The 18,091-nt window shown below is 39.5% G+C and overlaps 1 protein-coding gene across 1 annotated transcript in view; it reads left to right on the forward strand.

The window, feature by feature from the left end:
• The window catches only part of MAP7 (microtubule associated protein 7), a 107,029-nt gene that overhangs the window by 73,382 nt on the left and 15,556 nt on the right, over positions 1-18,091 (forward strand). The window contains exons 7-12 of the mRNA XM_075707707.1: positions 36-122; positions 2,637-2,747; positions 8,167-8,280; positions 11,707-11,855; positions 14,663-14,778; positions 15,194-15,474. Of these exons, the coding sequence (XP_075563822.1) occupies positions 36-122; positions 2,637-2,747; positions 8,167-8,280; positions 11,707-11,855; positions 14,663-14,778; positions 15,194-15,474 (858 nt within the window). The remainder of the gene's footprint in view (positions 1-35; positions 123-2,636; positions 2,748-8,166; positions 8,281-11,706; positions 11,856-14,662; positions 14,779-15,193; positions 15,475-18,091) is intronic.

Raw genomic sequence — 18,091 nt, forward strand, 5'->3', positions numbered from 1 at the left:
TTGTGAAAAATCATTGTCTTGCATTCTGTCCCTAGGTTATTTTTTTGAATCATCATTCACCTTTCTCGATTTAGCAGGCCTGGAGCACCACTTCAGATCTCTGGGTGGTGCTAGAAAACCTGGTACATAATTGCTGTGGTTTGTTGATTTGTTTACCCATAGCTAGCTCTCAGGAAATGAGATCATCAGTAACTAAACCACCCCCATGTAGTTGCAATGCATGCTTAACATCATGCTGATAGATTAGAACTGTTGTTAGTACCAGATTTTTTCATTATTATTTATTTTTACTATGGAGAGTTACTACTGGTTGACTCTAAAGATTTGGCACAATTCACTGAAATGAAGCATAATATTCTGTCTACTGGAATTCAAGGAGAACCAATCTGAATGTCTTGGTCTTTTATAAAACCCATTTGGCATACTACACATATGCAGGATTCGTATTTATTTTGCACGTGAACACAGACGTATAACCAGCTGCATTGGCTGATTTGTTGATCATGGATATTTTAATTCTTTTTTTTAGAACAAAGAAACCAGCAATCTCCTAGGCAATGGATTGCATTTGGCCTATTCTACATTTATAGGATTCATATTGCCAACAGTTACACACAAATCCTCATGCTGAATTTCGTTCTTTTAAATAATGTTCATAGACACAAGAGAAATGTTGGCATGCCAAATGCAAAAGGTGATTTTTCATATTGTCATTTGTCATCTTCAGAAAGCTGTTTTATGTAGTACATCCTTTATGCCAAATGTAGAAACTCTCTTGCTGTACTGATATAGTATACATTTTCTCAGCTATAGATTAGATATGAGAGATCAAAATCCCTGTCCCATTCCCACAAATACTGTTCTGACAAAAATCTGTGACACATGAAGCTGGAGTATCCTGTCTCCAGTACTGACTAGCACACAGCACTCTTCAATATACCCAATAGATCAATGTGGGATAATCTTGCCAGCCTACAGAGGTCTTGTTCTTAGCTATAACATTCAGATTTCTCCTTTTAAAACCCATTTCTGAGTTTTATCCTCTTTCCAGTACCCAATTTGCTGATTTTTTTTTTTTTAAAAAGTACCCTCACTGAGTCATTCTAACATTAGACAAAGTGAGCAAATAATCACATGGGGTAGGGCAGAATCTTTCTGTGCCCCAACCAGTTATAGTGAATCCTATATAGTTCATAGATCTGGGGAGAGTAAAGGTATTTTTCATGTGCTGTATTTCTATGAAATTTTTTTGTACAAAGTGAGTATACTTTAGTCTGCTAGGTCAGAACAGGTAAATATAATGTTGATGTACTTGTCATAAATAAACAATTGCAGATAATATTTCAGCAACATCCTCCTTAACGTTGTCAGTGTCCTGAGTTTGTATCTGCTTCCGAAACAGTATGTGGACATACTTTTTGCATACACAGAATATGAATCAGCAGAGCGTTTAGGCATATGCTCAAGCCTCGTTGCATTTCAGCATGGTTGAATGCTTTGCTGAGTAGTGCTGAGGTTCAGTACATGCTAAAATGCAAGCAAAAGCAGAATTGATTCTCCCAGCATCTTCTGAATGTCAGATTTCCAAATGGAAATTTGCAGTGGAGGACATGTAGTTGATGCATGTAGCGTTTGGGTTTTTGTTTTTGTGTTTTTTGGGGGTTGGGGTTTTGTTTTTTTTTTTGAGAGAACAGAAAGCATATAGCTGGCCTGTTCAGCTCATTCCTCCTCTTCTCCCATTGCTAGCAACCTTCATGTGACACACATGTGCACAAAGTGTGTGCAATCTGTATTCTTGAAATAACCATCACCCCCTCAATAGGGTGCAGATGCTGACTCTGCAGCAGTTGCACAGGCAAATGATGTAGTACTGCTCTAAATGTACATAGCCTAAAAGCAAAATAAAACCCTTTAGTATTATATACCAAGCATATGCATTACAAGTAGTCTCTAGCCTTCCACGGAGACTCATTATCTGCTAAGTTGTGTGCTGTTTTAGATTGACTAACTTACAACTTCATTCACAGCAGGTAGAAAATGGCTCTGTGGTGGGAAGTTTAGCATTTATATGTAACTATGGGATTTTTAACTAAATCTTTTAATTCCTTTTGAGCTTACCCTTGCTTCCCTTGTGCACCACTCTTCCTTAATCTTCAGCATTGTATTATCATGATACTGACCTTCTGCCTAGTATCACTGCCCTGTCAAATGTCACCTTTTATTCAAGTTTTTTTTTTTATGAAGAACCTCACATTTCCAAGCATGTTGGTCCTTCCCTGAAGCTTTCTCTTGTAAGTCATGAGCAAGGTTTTTCTGAGAATATTGAAAGGAACGAGGAACTACCATCTTGTCTACTAGTATCCACTTCAGATCCTCCATTAAGTCCTTGGATTGCAACCTGATTGAATGATAATCAATGAACAGAATATTTTAGACATTTGAAACTTAAATTAAATGGTTTTGTGCCCAGTCTTTGAGTCACCTGTACAATGTTTGCTGAGAAGTCCATTCTGTTTTGAAAGTTCTTGTGGTAGAGCAGGAGTGACCTAGTCATGTTTTCCTCCTCCCACTAGTGAGCTAGGAACTTGCACTATTGCATGTGGGCTGTCAATTAGCATTATCTCCATTTGTTTTAGATCCAGACAGGCGGTCTGTTTCAACAATGAACCTTTCGAAACATGTTGATCCAGTCATTAACAAGCGGCTCTCGTCCTCATCTGCAACATTACTAAATTCTCCAGACAGAGGTACAGTTTCAAAGAAAAAAAAAAAAAAAAAGGAACAGCAAGAAAGAATGTTCTATACTGATGTATTACTTTGCACATAAAACAAGCTTCTGAAGTCATTTTCTGTACTTCATCTAAGTGGGAGTGAAAAGACTTCAAATGTGAAAAGTAAATGGTTGAACATTTTTTTTCCTGTGACAAGAAATATTTATTTCTTGTTTTTTGAAACAAGAGAGCTTACCTAAACAATCTTACTTTAGCAAATGATAAAAGCAGTGCTTCTGTCAGGTTTTTAGTAAATGAGGTACAACTATTGAAAGAATACATTGCTCCATAGTGCATGCAATCATGTGTGACCTTTTATTTGCATTAGGCCATTTTGTCATTATTTTGTTTTCCTTTCTTCTTTGGTAGTAGTTCTTGAATATCTAAGAACATGTTGCATGAAGCTTTCAAGTAGTTTATTTTATTACCATTTCTGATTATTTTTATTGAAGAGGTATAGGTGTTTTTCATATGGTCTGTTTATTGACTTTTTCTGTCCAGTTACTTTTCAAAGATTGCTTTATTTTGGTGTACGGTTTTGATGTTTACACCTCTGCACAAATGATAAACAATCAAGTTTTTAAAAATTAACATAGCTGAATTGCTGCCTCTGTTCTGAGGATTTATGAGATTGAAGCATTGAGCTTAAAGGAGTTTTATAAAAGAATGTCTCTTGTATAACTTGTGCAAAGAGCTTTACAGGAAAGTACTTGCGAGGGATTTTTTGGTCCTCTACTGAGAATGAGAAATTCTGTCCCATTTCAATCCAGATAAATGCGTGTTTTCAAAAACAGTTTTTAGAATGGAACTTTGGTTGTGTTGCAAAACTGGTAGATGTCATTATTTGTGTGTCTTAACTAAGTGCCATGTTTTATGTGTGTGCTTGTACGTGTGTATCTGGTTGATTTGATGAGCCATGTTAATCTTAGTGGGCTAACCTAGTTGTAGAGTCTGGTAACTTGCAAAAAATACAGCATTATATTAGGAAATAATTTATTCCAAAACGCCAGTATTTTTTTTTCTCTAGATGTTGAAATCCAGTCAGTTTTAATTTTATTAGCTTTTCAGGTATAGGTATCTTTTTCCAGATAGTTACTGTTCTTTGCCAGGGGATGCTTCTTTGAGGAAGGATCTTGGGGGAGTGGGGGGAGAAACAGCAGCAAGCATTAAATATGAAGGATAGTCTCTTATGGACTGCAACTCATTGTGTGATAGTTTATGCTACCCCTTGCAAATTCAGTAGCGGTTAGACTGAATAGTAGGCAGTTTAGCGGTGGGGAAAGGGAAGGAATATGGAAGTGATGGCCATATGTCAAACACTTTAAATGCTGAGGCATTTTCATTGAAAAAGCACAGAAATCTTCAGAAGTCTCTTATGTCTTTCGCAGACTCCAAGACAGAAAGCAAATCCAAACGCTATAAATGCCCTCTTTCTTGTGCAAAGTCATATACCTAAATCTAGTTGAGCGTGTATCTGGAGAAATGCCACTTATCTCTCCAGTCGCCTCAACGTCTTGAGGCAAATGCTCAAAGGAAGGCTCTAACTGTCTGGTCCCCATTTCACCTTCCAGAGGGCACCCAGTCACACTTTGTCTGTAACACATACTCCTACCTGCAAAACAGCAAACTGGAGATGAGGATGATAAGCTTATCCTAAGTGGCTTATAGCTGTCATCAAGAGCATGTCTTCTGTTAAGCAGCACCTTTTTACCATTTGAAGGACAGGATTTTTTTTTTTTTTTTTTTGTGCCCAGCAAAAGACAAAAGTTTTCATTAGCTAATTGCCTAAAAGACTGGTTAATTCCTTTTCAAGTATAGTATTGCTATATACCTCTTTATCACAATTTTACAGTTGGGCACCTAGAACAGGCTTCTCATTATGCTTTTATGTTAGTAGTACAGGTCTGAGCAGTTAAAACTAACAAAACATGAACACACATATTCAAGTGGAGAAAGCTGCTGTTGACCAATAAATTTCGGTAATTGTGCTCTTTAAGGAAAGCTTAGCAAGTGGATAATACTTTAGATGAGGTATGAGTTACACACTTGCTTAGTTTTGAAAGGCAAAACTTGCACCGTAGTTGTGTTCCTCCTCCTCTCTGCAGTGCTTTTTCTTTCAAACAGGTGATGGTTTCAATCACTGCATCACCTTCGTCTGCCACCTTTATAGAAGAAATTCAGGGGCTCCAGTATTGTTTCCTATTGAAAGAGAATCTAAACATAGAGTAGGTTTTCCCCATCTACTGTTTGTGGCTCTGTTTGAGCAAACCCCACTGTTATCAGTGAGAGTCTGCTTCGTGGTGTTCATCAGGAGGCCTGTTAAATCCCTGCCTCCCATCTGTTCCTAGAACTAATCGGATGCTGCTGTTTGCTTATTTGCAGTTTATTCTGCTGCTGCTAAGACAACTTTCCAGTGTTCGGTTTGTATATCCTGAAGATAAATACAGATGATTGTAGTAAATTCGCTGTTGCCAGCTCCCTGGGACTTTGTGTATTTTTCAGCTATAAGTTAGGCTATAAAGATCTTCTTTGATATGTTTAAACTAACCTGCTTGTAGCTGGGGGTAGGGGTACTTGCACCAGCAACCCTATCATAAATGTGCTTCCTGTAAGGAAACAAGGCACAAACAGTCCTAAGAGTGATAGCCTAACATAGCATGAGAACAAAAAATATCATTTCCTCTTGTCTGTCAGATGGTTTGGAGCACTAAATCTTGAAGACATCACCTTAAGGCATTAAAACAAAAAGAGCAAGAAAAAAAACCCTGACCTCATTGTTCTGAAGTAAATCTTATTATTTTGTGATGTTCTTTGTTTTGCATTCAGTTTGCTTCAGTGTGAATTGGACACCAATGTTAAGTTGTTCAACGCATTTAGGTGTTAATACTCTTGTACTTGGAACTCAGTGGGCAAAAGTTTATTTGGCTGTTCTAGATTAATGATGATGCTAATGACTGTTAGAATATGTATTGAAAGTGTCAGATATGATGCTTTCAGGGACTCGTGTGTTTGGAAGATCTTGATCCACAGAGCCAAGGTGTATTAAATGAACTCTGGTCTAAACCCATTTTAGAGATTTAGGAAGACTTCACTCCAAGCTCCTGGCTAAAACTATTTTGGCACCTCTGAATCACGCCTGTTGCTTATATGGAGAAGGGAGTTTTTGTTGGTCACTCTTAGCTTGCTGTTGGTGCATATCAGCTAACTCGCTCCCTGGTGCTGCCTCAGTGCTGTTAGTCGGATGCTGTGGGCACATGATTGCTTCCAGTAGGTGATGTGGATATAAGCAAGGGCAAAGAGAAAAGAGAATTAAACCATAATCACCTTTAGGGCAAATGTCATGGGATAGGTGAGTCGTGGCAATTTAGTGTTCCAAGTCATCAGTCTCTTAGCTGTGTCCTCTTGAGACTACTTCATCTCTGGGGCCTAACGTGTAAGGTCTGTGGCTGGCCCACAGGGCCATATTACATTGTGACATTTACTTATCAGCAATTTGCAGCTGGACGGATGAACTCCAAGAAATTGATAGTATACGTATTACTGATTATTTATTATTACTCAATCCTTTCTGAAGTTGTATAATCTTTGTGTTAAACTATGGTAGAAGAGTTTCTCCAGACTCATCCATACTCACGCCTGTGAGCCTCACCTAGTAAAGCCTGAGACCACAAAAAAGAATCTGCTGTCTTGTGACAGTAGCTTTAGACAGTGATCATACTGAGCATGGTGCCTGGAGAAGAAAGGAAGCAAAGATTTTTAACGTTATTGCATCCAGTTTAATGGTAGTTCTGTGATTTTTCTTCATTGTTAAATTACAAGCTTAATGATAATGTGTGTGCTCTAATGGAGGTGTCTGTAGGGTATTTTGTGTCTCTATAATCTGTACCAATGCAAAATGGAACCATTAATCACAAAGAGCTCTGGCAGTAGTACATTGTGTAAGGACGCTTATCCGGAGAGCCTGCTGTGTTTGAGAGTCCTATATTTCTATAGTAATGCCCCATATTGAGTTAACAGAATTTAGGGGAGCAATTTGAGAAGTGAAAAGCAGCACTGAGGGCGGATTAGGCAATTATATTTTCATAGGATGAGATTGAGATTGGCCCCTCTTTTCATGGGGCTCAGCATGGAGTAGATTAAAGACAGATTCAGAGTTCATGGCTATTAAAAGTGATGGATCTCTACCTTTAAAAATGCAAATTAATCTCAAGTTTATTACAAACAGTGACTTCAATGAATGTTTTAGAGACTGAGCCTCATAAATTCAAGCTGCAGTTTTGTTGCCGTAAACACCAAACTAAGGCAAATGAATGCTGAGATGTAAGAAGACCTGATTTCACTTGCAAAAACAAGATTATTGCTATGGTCTAAGCTTACTACAATGAACTAGTATGGGAACTAGTTGAATGTTTTCTTTTGTGATGCTCGTTATAATACAATTTGTTGCATCAGTATCAAAGAAACATCTAGTTCAATATAAAAAAACAATTTATAGGGCTCTTTTGGTTACTACTTCACCATGATCAACGTTTAAATAGTATTTTTTAAAAAAAGTAAAGAAATTTTACAAGGCAAAAGGAATATATTGACAAGCTAAGTTTGCATTAGGCAATATTGGGAAAAGCAAGGCAAGGGAGTGATTGCAGCCAGGTCAATGCGCAGTGTGTTTTCAAAACAGATTAACAGTGCAAAAAGTTGTCTCCTGTTACTGTTCTAAATTGAAAATTATCATTAGCAGGATTTTTTGACAGAGAATTAATGATAAAATGTACTTACTGTATTCTGTGGCTTCATGTATTATTGAGACAACTGTAGATGCTGAGCTTGGTATCTGCAGTTGAGGCACACTGTACCCTTTTGTGATGCTTTGACAAAACTTCTTTCTTTGATGCAATACTCTGTATAGTAGTAAGCAACCTTGGTTTCTTTCCCAGCTAGGCTGGCAGACTCTGGAGATGTTTTAGTAACTAGTCTTTTTTGTAACTAGAAGGCTACCTGATGTGTAGAAAGAGCTCGAGGCACAAACTTCTCTGTCAAAGTCTGTATTTAGGAGTGGCAACTGCTCTCCTAGTACACAAGTTATCCTATCATTCCTAATAGGGAATGTGGCATATGTGCAAAATACCAGTATTAATTTGATAACAATTTGCCATAATGCCGCAGGCAGTAACAGAAATTGAATGTTCAGATATATGTGTTCCTATAGGAATTCCTCTACTAAAATGGTAAGAATAAAATGCAAAACACTGAATGATTGTATGCTTTTCATCTCTGAAGGACAGTGTCAGGATTTTCATGGTATGTCGTAGTGAGGAGATAATACTAATACTTGTGCAACATGTAGTTATTTGTGAAGTGTTTGATCTAACATCTTGCTTGTATGGTGCATGTTCAGCTCGCCGTCTACAGCTCAGTCCATGGGAGAGCAGCATCGTTAGCAGGCTTCTGACGCCCACTCACTCATTTCTGGCCCGAAGTAAAAGCACAGCTGCATTGTCTGGAGATGCAGGTAAATGTATAAGAACAGAGGCTTCATGGCTCAGCCACTTATTTTTCCAGATTCCCTGTGGGATGTTGTAAAGTTATTGATCTAATTATGAGTGTAGGGTAACATCCCAGGATGAGTTTGTATGTCCATGATTACATTGCATGACAGCACGAAACCTTGTTTGTACACTTGTTTGCTATGGCTCTTTCTCTTTCTCCCACCACCTCTTTCTTAATTTCTTTTGCCTCGTCATCGATGCAGTAGATGAATACAACATACACAGGGCAACAGTGTCACGCTGTCCGTGGCTGTTTAAGGAAATGCCCACAATGCTGTAAAGAGCTGATTCAGCACATCCACTGCTAAGGCTGTGAGCTGCTTGCTACAAAAAAATAGTTTCACTCTGTACCAGGGCACTTCCTACAGGGAACATGTTAGACGTACAGAAAGATAGGCCCTGGTTGCAGTGGATTTAGTAACACACGAAGTTACATGTGCAGGTTTGATGAGGTTACAATAATAGTGAAGTTCTCTGCCAACCCCAGAACAGCTCTCTGATGTACTACTGAGGGGAAAATTAACATGCAGAAATGTGAAAATATTGCTAGGTGATAACTTGAAGCCCAGGCAAAATTGTGTTCCAAAGACAACCAGGCCATACTTCCTTATCGTGTGTTTTAGGCGGGTGACAGCTGCCTGTCTTTATCATAGGATGTTTTATGATCATGCACTGGGGACTTTACCATTACAATAGTATGTTGCTGCACATGCTGAATGTTTAAGTGCAGGCAGGTCTTTCCTGTTTGATATGGACAGGATTTTTATTCTAATTAAAGGACGTAGAAGGTAAGAAGGAATAGAGATCTGCTAAGATTACTTTTAAAGAAGCTTTCACTTAAGAACTCTTATAACTAATTAGGCTGCAGTACATTTCCACAAGGGTATTGCTGTAGGAGCAAAAATGTGGATGATATTCTGCAAACAGTTGAATTAACAAGTACAAAATTCCTTTTCACTCTTAACAAACAACAGCTTGTAAAATAAATACTTAATATCCTGCTTGGTAGATGACAATGGAAATTCAGCTCTTCTTTAAGGAATAGTTGAGAAAGCAGTGACTTAATTTTCTAAGTGGTTACTTTACTGGAGCAAGCATGAAGATTTTTTTTGTGACTGTTATTGTTCATGTTGCGCAATAAGCTCTGAACTGACTGGAATATTGAGAAAATTTGCAAATAGCAGGAATGACTGATTTGACAGTCATCAGTCTGAGGTAATTCCCCTGAAATGCCTTCCCTATGCTAACTGGAACTGTACCACCCAGAAGAATAATCCATCTGCTCATTGTTTTCCAGGTATTATTCTCTAGGAGCAATAACTGCAGTCCCTTCATGCAGGACACTTCCTGGAGATTAATGATCAGGTGGTGATAATGGCTCACAGCTGTGCTCTGAGCACTCGGCTCACCCCAGCCTGTCATTATTCCCTAGAAAATTACCCTGCCCTTTGGCTGTGAAGATAAATTACAATGCAAAAAATCAAAATCAAATTAAATATGGATTCATGTCCTTAAATTTTAAGTGAGCTATTGAGAGCATCCAGCATAACAGCATGTCTGGATCTTTTTAAAATAACCCTCCAAAATGTATTTTTAAATAACTCTCCAAAAGCTGCTCTGAATAGATGTAATCCTGTTGGTACAGGATTTACTGGAAGTGCTTCCTGAAGCATTGTTTGGCAACATTGCAAATGAAAATGAACTGCTTGTCTTTTAATACTTATGATGTCATCCTTGGTAGTAACTTCAGATAATCAGTGTGCAGCAAGAGAATTGATTCACAGAGGGTGGGAATGACATAAATTATAAGCTGTTTAAAACATGCACTGTGCCATTGCCTCCTATCTGGTTTAGATACACTCAGCCAAAGAAAAACACACAAACAAAACCCCGTTTTCTGTTTCTCAGCTTTTTTTCGTCAGTCATCTTATAACACCTCATTAAACATAAATCTCTAAATGGTAAGGCAAGCATGAGTGCCCTTGCTGTGATGCTTACATGAGACTCTCTATTCATAACGTTAATGTCTCAGTGCAGGAGAATTTGTAGCGTTAGTACTGTTAAGTCTATGAGCTCTTCCTGTAGTAGCAGCTGTACTGTTGTAAGACTGGAAGAATTAACTGTATGTAGAACTGCGTTCTTTCAAGTGTGGTCAGAGAGGGATCTACAGGCAAAAAACGTTGGGGCTTTTTACCAAGGAAACTGAGGATGTAATTATCTTTTCTTTTTTTTTTTTCTTTTTCTTTTCTTTTCTTTTTTCTTTTTTTTAAAAAAAAGGAGGGGGGGACAGGGAAGATACCATATAGAAGCTCTACTTTTCAAGTAACATGCTGAACAATAATTATGCTAAGACTATATTAAACAACCCAGAAAGACAAACAGGAGCAGACAAATAAAACTCTGCAGTTATAACATAGTTTTTCCTAGTCTTCTCCTTTAGGTAAATCAGGAGAAAGTCCAAGAGTACTTGCTGCAAAAAGTTGCCTATGATGCATTTTGCAGTGTTACAATTCTCTCTGAATATGTAATCAGAACTCCATATACCTGATAACCTGCCATTGGCAGGAGATCTTTTGGTAATAGTCTTTGTCCTTGTGCAAAGCAAGGAAAACTGTCATCCTGGTTACTCATTCAAATATTAATTTCCAAGTTGATTTGTTAGTTTTAGGCTGCTTTCTGTAATGTATAAAATAGTTTGCTGTCGAGAATGTATTTGAGTCAGCTTTTATTCTAGCATTATCAAGAAATATTATAAGTTCTTAAATGGCTGGATTTCAAATATTCCTAAAGGAGGGATTTTTAAGAACACATCACTTGTTAAAAATTGTAGACAGTAATTTCATCAATTTCTTAGAGGAAACGGTTTTGTGTTAATGTTTTGATCCTTATGTGTATGTCTCCTTTGATTTTCCTCCACTTCCAAGACCAATTCATAGGCATTCTGACTTTAGTTTGATTGTTTCCTATTCCAAATGTAACTGAAACTCACATCAATGCACATACTAAGCTAGTCAGTCAGACCAGTCATTGTGTCCACTGCTTTTTCAGAACCACCAGTTCCGTAAAAAAAACTTAACAGAAAAACATTGCTACTTTCTACTACCCAGTTATGTGGCATACTTCTTAATTTATTTAAAAGAAATTACTGGTTTACAAATGGAAAAGTACATGAGTGCCTACTGAAATTGTATCATTACTGTATGTGTGGCCAAGCTAGTGTATCAAATGATGGTTCTGACTTGAGAATCAGTCATTCCTTTATGTATTAATACCTTTTTTCTTTTCTGTCTTTCTCGGTTGTTTCTGTTCCTGCTGCCTTTCCTCTGTCAATTCTCCAATGCTGCTCTATAATTAAAATTAATAAATAACAAAACCAACCAACACCGTAGTTATCCCCGTTTGTCCCCGTTCAGCATCTTGCAGCCCCATCAGTCCTCTGTCCTACAAGACCATGAACTGTAGGAATCCAGGAGACCGAGCAAAACTTTATGCCTCTACTGATGCTGTTGGACGTAGGAGAACAACGCATCTTCAAGGGGTAAGCGTGCCAGATGTACGTAAGCTAGCGTCTCATGCCATGACCGCCTGATCACGTTACTTGTTAGAACAGGAATAGCTGCAAGGATACTTGACTGAGTCTCATCCTCCCCCCTGTGCTGTTCACACCCCCTCCAATTTGTTTCACAGTTGGCTGGATTTTAACTGAAGTATACTACGTTATGTGGTGACATAGCCTGATTATGCACCAAAGAATCCAGTGGAAAAACACCCATGTTTGCAGAGTGGCTGCCTCAGCTTCTCATGAGGCACAGAGGCAGCCAGTGTGTGTGCCCTTTTCTCAAGTGGATTCTTTGCTGCCTTTTAAAGCCCAAGCTGGTGATGCAGCTTTTCCCTCAGTGGGGAATCTTTTTTTCCCAGCAACCTGTTTTCACAAAGCCTGTAGAACTTCATAGGTTCTAAGGCCTCTAGCAAATTCAGCTGAGCCTCTGGGATAAAGAGGGGAGAAGGCATGCACTCACACGCGTCCATATACATAAGCACACAGAGCACTGTCACTTCAGCTTTACTTTCTGAGGAGACCAGGCTAGTAAACTTTTCCTTGTTGAGAAGAAAGAAGTTGGTTTAGGAGCCTGGTTTGTCAGCAAGGCTTCCCACACATCACCTGCTCATTCTGAATGATTTGCTAGCAGTACTGTGACTGATCTGAGCTTTCAGGAAGAATCAGAACAGTGCAATACAGGCAGACCAAATTCATGTTGACTGTGCTCCAAGCCAACAGGATGCAGTCAGCTCCAGTTCAGATACCATTTGCTGAACCTGAGCAGTTATGTTTTTCCTTGTACTCTACAGCCTGAGTTTGTTTAGAGTGTGAGAAGAATGAAGTCATCAGTTGGTTAGAGCGTGGTGCTAATAATGCCAAGGTCACGGGTTCAATCCCTGCTCACTGCAGGGGGGTTGGGCTAGATGATCTCTCAAGGTCCCTTCCAACCCAAAGCATTCTATGATTCTGTGATCTCTGCAAATGATTGTGTAAGGGGTGCTTGCATTTTCATTTGGCCTGATGGGCAAAATATCAAGAGGCAGTGCTACTATTGACATTCCTGTTGGAAGCAGTGTTAATGAAAGTTGCATGAATCATAGCCAGTACTTAATCTTTCAGGCAGATGGTAGTATATTGAAGTTTAAGTTAAGGCACAGCATTGGGATGTATCTGTAGAGAAATCTCATAGTATGCGCATAGTGCATGGCAATCTCCAGGGCTATCGGTTTAGCACCTCTTGGGTCTTTCTTATTGTGAGGGTTTTGGGTTTTTTTGTTATGTGTTGGTTTTGGGGTTTTTGGTTTGGGGTTTTTTTCTTTTTTCTTTCTTAATTAAAAAGAAGAAAGGTTGATACATTTTGGTGGAGGAGACAATGTAAAAATGTTTTAATACAAAATGACTGAGTTAAGAGCTGTTTTCAGTAGCCTGCATGGTGTGGAGAATCTTTTATTCTTCTGTAAACTTTTGTAGGAATTCAGTTTTTTACTTTACTGATATTAAGAAAAAATTTCTGATGCTTTGTTTTTGAGACTAATGAAGTAGATCCAGTGTAGTTACTGCTAGCAAGCCAAAATTCTTTTTCAGTGTAATGTGTTTATTCTGTGTATGCTTTGATAACTCAGGTGATTATCATAATAATCAGTAGATGTCTGGTAAATTATACCGCCAAAGGGCTGGCTAATTACTCTTGAGCAATGACTTCAGGATCAAGACCATCTATTACTAATATTAAGTTATGTAATTTTAACCATAATGACCCCAAAAAACCCCTCTTGGATTTATGAAGATGAACCAAGGGTTTTATGTACTCATGAAGCTGTTTTCAGTTCTTCCTTCTCAGTTGTTAACCCGGTTTTCAGTTCAGGAGACAAGCATTGCAGAGCTCCCAGCTAGTGAGGTTCTAAAGCAGCACGGTACACATGCTGCACGGGTTGTGCTTAAGCCCCAGCCAAGGTGGTGAGTAGCAGCCCCTCTGCATCATGTTGGCTGAGCAGCAGCTCAGTGTACTCTTCAATATTCCCATTCTTCAGGTTCCCAGAGTCTGAGCTCATTATTCCAAAAACCTGAAGTTTTTCATCTATAGTTAAATGGAGGAAGTATATAGATGCCTAAATTCTTATATATTCCTTTAAGCCAATAGTTCTATTAATACAAACCAGAGCTAAACCAGAAATATTTAAAAATAAATAAAATCCTGAGATGAGAAATAAAGAAGGAAAAAGAAGAAGTTGCTACCATGTATAAGAATCAACGGCAAAAAAATGTGCTGTGGAATCATCCAAGAAAAAAAGACTAGGATAACTGTTGTACCACATTTGAGGGCATCTGTGGTGTTCACATTTAAGCATGAAAGCAAAAAGCCTGTGCTATACAGGGACCGTGACTAAGTGTGAGCCTAGGGGAGTCAGGCGGGGAGGGTTTTGCTCTTTTTTTCAAATGAAATCCAGGGTTTATGGGGAGTAGTGGAAGGTATCGTGTGGCAATCGACAAAGATCAAACCTTAAAAAGAATTTTTTTGCCTGTGCAAAAAATAAGCCTCTGCAAATTAGCTCATTATGTCTTAAGAGAGTAGAGAGCATGATTAAGAAGGATTCTTGTTGTCAAATACATATTTACTGACAAAGATGGTGACAGATTAGAGGAGCTATATTAATGAATTTGTTAAACAGGCTGTAGAAACTACTGACTCGGTGCTGCTTTTTCTCAGCATCCCCCCCCGCCCCCCCAACCCCTCATCCTTGTTTTGCTTTCTTTAGCCGTGTGAACTCTGGCTTGACTTTGTCTTTTTGTTTGCTGAACTATAGACTGACAAAAAAGAAAAGCAGAGAGACCATTTGTCATCCAGCTTCTCCACCAGCTTTAAAGGAGGTCATTTTTCTTCCAACCTCAAAGCTAGATCACCAGCTCCCTCTCCAGTTTGGTAAGCCAAGTACAAGTTTAGCTGGAGGTTGAGCTATAGGCAGCTCTGATTGTTCTATTAATTAAATGTGAAACGGTGCAAACTTATTTGGTGATGTAGATGTTTTCTCTCTGCAACAAAGGAAAAAGACAGTCCTGCTTTTAGAAACATATTACTACTGCTTTGAACAAGGAGAAGGAGGAGGAAGCTACCTGGTTTCTTCCCTCTTGGCTGGGCTCAGTGCTCACAACATCTTGAGAGTTGCAGAGAGAAGCATTTTGCATGAAGGCTAATCAGTTGCTCCAGCAGTCCTGCTCGATAGCAGAGAAATAGAGAAGTTGTTTTATTTTTAGCTATTGTAGTTGTACAGGTGGTGTGTAGGTCATGTCCAGCAGAGCATGTCTGATAGTGATTGTCACTCTTTGTGGTTACACAGGCATGCGTCAAAGTCTTTGCCTTTTTTGCCTGGCACACCCAAGCAGATAACTTCCCCACCTGGTTCCTCCAAAGTTTCCTCTCCTCAGGCACGTCCTCCTTCTCCTGGCAACATCCGGCCAGTCAAAAAAGAGGTCAAACCAGACAGTAAGAAGAAAAGACCAGAAAAGGAGGCTGAAAAGGCCAGTGATGAGAGGACGGAAGAGAGTAAAGGAACTTCAGCAGATGCTGGAGAATCTGCAAATCAGGAAGAGCTCACTGTCCAGGCAGAGCTCACTCAAGGTAAGGAGAGATCCTCCTTTAGGTTAAGGAATGTCTGAGAGTCTCTTATGTTCTTCCTTTCCTTTCTCTGAAACAACGCAGGTTTCAGTAGGTTTCATCAAGTGTTAATCTAAATTCTTCAGAATGTTCCTGCAGACGCATGTTCATTGAGGGAAACGTAAACAGGTTGAAGCCCTCCTGGTTGTAACAGTCAAAACAACGTGCAGCCCGCCTCGCACAGTGTGGCTTCACAGCCCTCTTCTCTGCCCTTTTGGACCCTGATTTTGTCACTCACATGACACAGCTTCTTTTCAAACTGTTGAAGTAAAATAATAATGATCTGAAGACTAATGGTACAGGAAGCCATCGCATAAGGTAGCATGAGCAGTGAGAATGTCCAGCTCTGCTAGACACGCAACACAGTTGTGCTGATAACACTACCAGCTTACTTATAACATTGCAAGAGTACCACATCATGGGAGAGATTAGCAGGATAAAATAGAATGCAGAGGAGAACCAAGGAGAAGAGTAAAGAGGAACAGGCAGAATTTTTCAGGGCAAATGAGTTATTTAAAAAAAAAAAATACCCAACAAACAAAAAAACCCCACACCAAACCACACCAACCCTGTAAAGCAGCAAGGCAGAGAAGGATGTACACACAAAATTAAATAATGATACTCTAGGAAGGGCAAAAGTAAATCTGAAAATGAAAAATGTAGGTTTGTTCTAGCAGACATTTTAGTCCATTGTAAATATGGCATAAGCTGTCTGTCTCGCAGATGGGACAGAATGTCCGTTGTGACCACTGGGATTCCCAGGATGGGTTACTTAGGATTCTGAATTGAAAATTCATAGATTCCCCTGTGATTGTCCTTCAGAAAACACTTTTAAGTATTAATAATCCTGCATTTAACTGCAGGATATGTAGTTGCGGGTTGTTCTTCTGCAAGAAGACCTGATGTGAATTGTTTTCTGCTGTTAATGAGTTCTGTTACAGTAGTTCCAGTCTGATACCCAGGTCCTACCACACAAGGTGCAACCCCACAAAAAGCTAGAGATGGATGCATCTGTTGTCCATGGCATGTAAAGGAGATATAAGATAATTGCCATGTTAGCATGGGGCTTTCACTGCTCTCCTGATAACCTTTTGCCTGCTTCCTTTTAAGGAGAAAGCTTCTTTTTAAAAGGATTTCAGGGATACCACTGAGATAACTTTGCAAATGTTTACAAGCTGTAGTTCCCCAGTACAAGGTGCAGACCAGAGAAACATCATGATGCTTGTTTAACAGTTTAGCTCAGGAGGAAGAGAGGCTCATTTGCAGAGTCAGTCAATATTTGAGTTTGTGACAGGGTCACTAAGTATGGAAACAGGTTATGTGTGATAAAGATATTAAAAAAGTGACAAAGTTTGTATTCACAGCAAAGGGCTAAAGAGAAGGATACTATATAGTCAAAGTGGTGAGCAGCACTTCAAATTGGATGTCTTTTGCTAAGGCTAGAAGAAGTGATGGTTGGGACCAAAGATTGAGACCTCAGGCTAAGCATTTCACATGTGAGGTTAGAGGACAGGTTTTGTACCACAGATGGAGGCCCAAACTGCCAAAACTTAGCCACTGGCTGAATGCAAGAATCTAGAGGGGGCAAGTGCAGCATTTGGAGCTAGAGGGACATTGCTGATGTCTCCTAGGTCTGTGTTGCAGGTGAACATAACTGATTTCTGCCAATTAACTGAACTGGCCTTTAACCTGTCTGGCTCAGCTACCTGCTAGCTGTGTAGTCACAGGAGCCTGGAGGCCAGCAGGTAATGATCACTGATGGAGCTATTCAAGCTTTTGCAAGCAAATCTGACATGGCTTTACTAATACCAATGAAGTTTTAAAGGTATTTTGGGTGTGCCTGTGCAGGCTGTTGTCTTTTCTGACAGCAGGGCAGGTGTGCATTAAACAGGCTACTTGTTATGCTGCCAGCTTCAGCACCTGAGGCAAGAAATGAACCCCAAGCAGCGCAAAGCTGCGCTCCCTTCGGGAGTGACAGCCCTGCCTTGGTCCATGTTAGTAAATTAAAAAGGGCCAAGGTGCAGGAGCTCTGTCATTTATACTGTTTGACTATTACAAAGGCTCTCTGGTATGTTTCTGATCCAGGTTGTAATTGCAGCCCCACATTTTCTTACCTTCTGCCCCCAAGGCTACTAAGAGCATAGCTCTACAGGGCTCCCTGTATTACTTGCAAATTACTTGCCTCTTTATACTTGATCATCCCAGAATTTTCTGAGTTTCCAGCTACATCTTGGAGGTTAGCCCAGGCCTGGCCTGTTCCCTAGGGGTGGACTGAATACCTGTTTTGGTAATGTGAGAGAATAGTGCTCTGGCTGAGACTAAACTGTGCCAGCCCACCTCAGGGCTAAAGAACAGGCCCTGGCACTCTTTAAATTACTGGTGTACATTTGAATTCAAGGTGAAAGCCCTGAAGCAGTTACAGAAAGACCTGCATAGTTGTTACTTGATAGAAGAAGAGAGCAGAGAGGTCAGCAGATGTGAACATTCAGCACAGCAAAAGCAGCTGAATTTGTGTTTGTATACATGACAAGGTGTAGGAAGGGGTAATCGGGGATGAAACCCCTCTTGGAAGTTGTTAGTG

The sequence above is a fragment of the Pelecanus crispus genome, chromosome 3 (genome assembly GCF_030463565.1).
Source record: "Pelecanus crispus isolate bPelCri1 chromosome 3, bPelCri1.pri, whole genome shotgun sequence".
NCBI classification, from domain to species: Eukaryota; Metazoa; Chordata; class Aves; order Pelecaniformes; family Pelecanidae; genus Pelecanus; species Pelecanus crispus.